Raw genomic sequence first — 4,086 nt, forward strand, 5'->3', positions numbered from 1 at the left:
TGAGCTTCTTATCGAGCCAAATACCTAGGTATTTGACCTCCTTTGAGAATTCCAGCATTGTGTTATGAATGGAGGGAGCTTTGACAGCACCCCTCCTTTTACGTGTGAAGTGCACCATCTCCGTCTTGCCTGGGTTTACACGATACTTCGATGTGCACCAGTGCTGAACATAATTCAGCGCCTTTTGCATTTTGCTATGTAGCGTGTTCGTGTTCCTGCTCGATACTAGCAGTGCCACATCATCTGCGTATGCGACTGTCCTCACTCCCAGTTCCTCGAGTCCAGTGAGAAGGCCGTCAACAACGAGGAGCCATAGCAGAGGAGAGATAACCCCCCCCCTGCGGGCAGCCCCTCCCTTCCGCAGCCCTTACCTCCCTGTCACCAAGGGTGGAGTGGACAACTCTTGTTCGGAGCATGGCGGCTATCAATCTGATGACCGTTTTCTCGATCCCAAATGCTGCCGCAGCTTCCTCCATCGTTCCAAAGGAGGTATTATCGAAGGCCCCTTCGATGTCTATGAAGACACCCAGGGTGTCCTCCCCCCTCTCCTTTGCACTTTCTATTGTGCCTACCAAGTGGTGCAGCGCAGTCTCAGTTGATCTGCCAGCTTGGTAAGCATGTTATGAGGGGCATATCTGGTTAGTCCTCAGTGCCCCCTCCTTAATGTGCCTATCGACCAGCCTGTCCAGCGCCTTCAACAAGAAGGAGCTCAGGCTGATTGGTCTGTAGGCTTTCGCGTTGTCATAGCTGCATTTACCCGTTTTGGGGATAAAGACAACCCTGACTTCCCGCCACCTGCCTGGCACGTAGCCCAATGCCAGGCAGGCCCTAAAAACCGGTATCAGTCTGCGAAGGAGCAATGGCGCCCCTCTTCGCAAGAGGGCCGGATGTATCCAATCCGGATCCGGACTCTTGTACATATCGAATGAGTCCACCGCCCACTGCAGCCTGTCCAGCGTTACTATTCTTGCGGCTAGCTTCCAGTCGGGATCGCCGCTTCCTGTCCGCTTCCAGTCCACTTCCGGGCACTCTCCAGGATACTCTATAGTAGAGTCCGGAAAGTGCGCGCGAACGAGATGCTCGAGGACCTCTCGCGGCTCTGTGATGGTCTCACCGCTTTGCAGCGTGATTCCCCCCAGCCTCTGTGCTGGACCCCCCGAGAAGACCCTGCGAAGCCTGGAGATGCCCGAAAGCGCCTCCAGTTCCTCACATTATGTCCTCCAGGTGAGCTCCTTTGATCGTTTTATGAGCCTCTTGTACTCCCTCTGCACATTTCTGTACCGAGTCCAGTCTTCGGCTCTCTTCGATTTGTGCGCTCGGTTCCCGAGTCTCCTGGATTGGCTTCTCAGCCTGTCCAACTCACGACTCCACCAAGGCACTTTATTTCCCATCCTGCATCGTCTAGCCGGGCATGCCGTCTCGAAGGACTCAGTTAGGGCAACGTGGATTCTCTCCACCTCGTCCTCCAACCGATCCTCCCTGCAGGGCCTTACGCGTCCTACCCCGAGCCTTTCCTCCAAGTTCCTCCCGAAGGAGTCCCAGTCGGTGGCCCTTGGGTTTCTGCGCAGGCGGTCCTGCTGCTGTTGAGCGCAGCCCTCTATGCTGAATCTGATGCGTCGATGGTCAGAGAGTGTGTCCTCCCGGTCCACCCTCCAGTCCCTGCATCGCCCCGCCAGCCGGCGGGTACAGATGGTTACGTCCATGATGCATTGACAGCGAGAGGTGACAAACGTGGGCCTCGAGCCCCTGTTTAGGATCTCCAGGTCCACGTCTGCCATAAATTCCAGGAGAGCAGTGCCCCTGTCATTACATCTTTCGCTGCCGCACACCACGTTCTGCGCGTTTGCGTCACACCCTATGATGAGTGGCAGCTTTTTAGCTCTGCAGTGATTCACCAGATCACGCAGTTCTTTGGTAGGTGGTGGTGTCGGCGAGTCATGTGGGAAGTAAGCCGAGCAGAAAACGATATCCTCCGCACCGGCCTCCCCCCGAAGTGTCACGACAACCGCCACCAAGTCTCTGTGGCAGAAGTTGGCCATTCCCCTGGCTCCGCACGCTCTTCTGACAGCAATGCAGGCGCTGGGGCCCAGGTCGCCCTGAGCATAGAATAGCTCCACCTCACCTCCAGATAGGCCTTTTACCGAGCCTCCATGTTGCCAGGGCTCTTGCATAAGGCATATGTCTGTGTGCTCCACTGCTAGACTGCGACTCAGCAGGGCACTCACAGTCTTGCAGTGCTGCAAGTTAATCTGGGAGCAGTGGACTAGCAGAGAGCCTAAGCCGTCTCCCTGCATCTTGCCCTCTGCTCCTTCCCCCCTCCTTCGCCTGGCCATTGATGGGCCATTAGGCAGGGCCGCCTGGTCGCGCCCTACCCTGCCCCGAGTGGGATGAGCCCGGCAGGGCCCAGTTGAGGGTCTCTTGAGACCCCCTACAAGTTCCCGCCGCGCCCCCTCTCACCAGAGGCGGCCTTCCTCTTCGGCCCTTCATGCGTCCGCTCAGCGGAGGCCTTGCAGGGGCAAGGGGGTCCCTCTGTAAGAGGGAGCCTTCCTCGCTCTCCTTTTCCCTCCCCTCATGGGCGCCTTCCCCGGCAGTTCCTGGGGCACTCTCCGAGCCACTCGGACCCTTTGGCGCTCCCTCCTGCCCTCCCCTCCCCCCTGCGATCCCTGACTCCCCTTGGTCGGCGATCGCTTTCCTTGGGCCCGGCTGCGCCTGGGGCGCCTTTCCCCCCGCCGCTCTCCGCTGGGTCTCGTAGAAACGAGCCCGGCCGAGGTAGTAGAAAGGGGCCATCCCCATACCCTTCAGGGCCTCTAGAGACTTGGGGTCCACACCCAACACCAGGTTGAGCCCCGCCTCCCCGCTCCGGCAGTCCCAGGCCCTCCACTTGCCTGTGGTGAGGGCCCTGTTCTGCATTTCCAACCTCTCACGGGCCACAGCCACTCCTACGGGTTTTCCCGGGAGAAAGGCCGTAACTCTGATCAGTTTTTGGAGCGCTTCCTCATCCACCATGATAAGGGAGGCCCCTTCCCAGGGTACCAGGGTGGACACCACGGACTTCAGCCACTCTCTTGACTGACCGTCCGTGCATGCCACCCACAGCACGCCATCGTCAAACCAGTGGCCGTCAAAGCTCGGGAGCAACCTTCCATGTCAGTCCCGAACAGTGCCGCCACTAGCGCCTCCTGAACCAGGTCGGCTTGCTCCCTCGTCAGAGACAGCTCAGGATGGCCAGTTGGCACTAAGGCCACCCTGCCGCCACCCTTCGCCGCCTCCCTGAAGGAGGTTGCCCCCAGTCCTTCCATGGCCCTCACCTTTTTATTGGGCATGGCCACATCGGGGGGAGTGGATCGCGAGGACCTGGGCCTCTTGGGCCCTGTCCCCTATTCCTCCTTATCCCTCGACGCGGTCTCTACCTGCGGAGATTGCTGATCCCGCGAGGCATCGGCCTTCAGCCTAGCCTGGCGGGCCCGGCGCTTCTCCGCACCCGTCCTACCCCTTCTCCTCTTCCCCTGGGTAGGGTCAGCGACAGCCGACCCACCACTGGTAGGCCCCTCTGAGGCTGGTTCCTCCACAACTTCAATAACCATATGTTGTCCTTCTTTTTAAACATTTCCTCCTTTTAATTTTAAATTATTATTAAATAGGAATTGGGTGGGGAATAAACTAAAAGGGAATCTTTTTTTTCTAGTTTTTATTTATTTATTTATTTCTTTGTATAACATTTGTATAACATTTTTCTTACAGCTAATTTTCATTTTCGCGGGCCGCGGGTTTTTGAAACTTCGTTTTTCAATTCGAAATACGAACGGCTAAAAACCCGTCAGCCAAAGCTGATGGTGGCGCGCCCTTAGAATCGGTAACCCCTCCCAGAAACGTAGATTCCCAGAATTCCACAGTATCGGTAAAAACGTAGGGCCGCCTCCTGACACCAGGAGGCTCTGCGCAAATGTAAACACTGTAGGGCCCATTTTTAAAATAATGAATATCTAGTGAACAAATAAACTTAAAAATATGGAATTTGGGTATTTATCATCTACTAACGATTCCCTATCCAATGATAATATCTATTCGAGGCTACAATAAAATATT

The 4,086-nt window shown here is 56.3% G+C and overlaps 1 protein-coding gene across 1 annotated transcript; it reads right to left on the reverse strand.

The window, feature by feature from the left end:
- Positions 1-620: 620 nt before the first annotated feature.
- On the reverse strand, positions 621-2,333 carry LOC135171629 (uncharacterized). The gene is made up of 3 exons (XM_064138258.1): positions 2,123-2,333; positions 1,282-1,771; positions 621-1,176 (listed from the first exon to the last, which is right to left on the reverse strand). The coding sequence occupies exons 1-3, from the start codon at positions 2,331-2,333 to the stop codon at positions 621-623; spliced, it is 1,257 nt and encodes a 418-aa protein (XP_063994328.1).
- Between the last annotated feature and the right edge of the window lie 1,753 nt (positions 2,334-4,086).

The sequence above is a fragment of the Diachasmimorpha longicaudata genome, unplaced genomic scaffold (assembly GCF_034640455.1).
Source record: "Diachasmimorpha longicaudata isolate KC_UGA_2023 unplaced genomic scaffold, iyDiaLong2 ctg00000067.1, whole genome shotgun sequence".
NCBI lineage: Eukaryota > Metazoa > Arthropoda > Insecta > Hymenoptera > Braconidae > Diachasmimorpha > Diachasmimorpha longicaudata.

What these genes read in the sequence shown, in the direction of transcription:
- LOC135171629 (XM_064138258.1), bottom strand. Translation starts at nt 2,333, where the DNA reads ATGGCCAGGCGAAGGAGGGGGGAAGGAGCAGAGGGCAAGATGCAGGGA. An exon ending in GGTAAAAGGCCTATCTGGAG is followed by an intron (nt 1,772 to 2,122) that starts GTGAGGTGGAGC and finishes AATTTATGGCAG; the next exon opens with ACGTGGACCTGGAGATCCTA. An exon ending in AGAGCCGAAGACTGGACTCG is followed by an intron (nt 1,177 to 1,281) that starts GTACAGAAATGT and finishes GGGCATCTCCAG; the next exon opens with GCTTCGCAGGGTCTTCTCGG.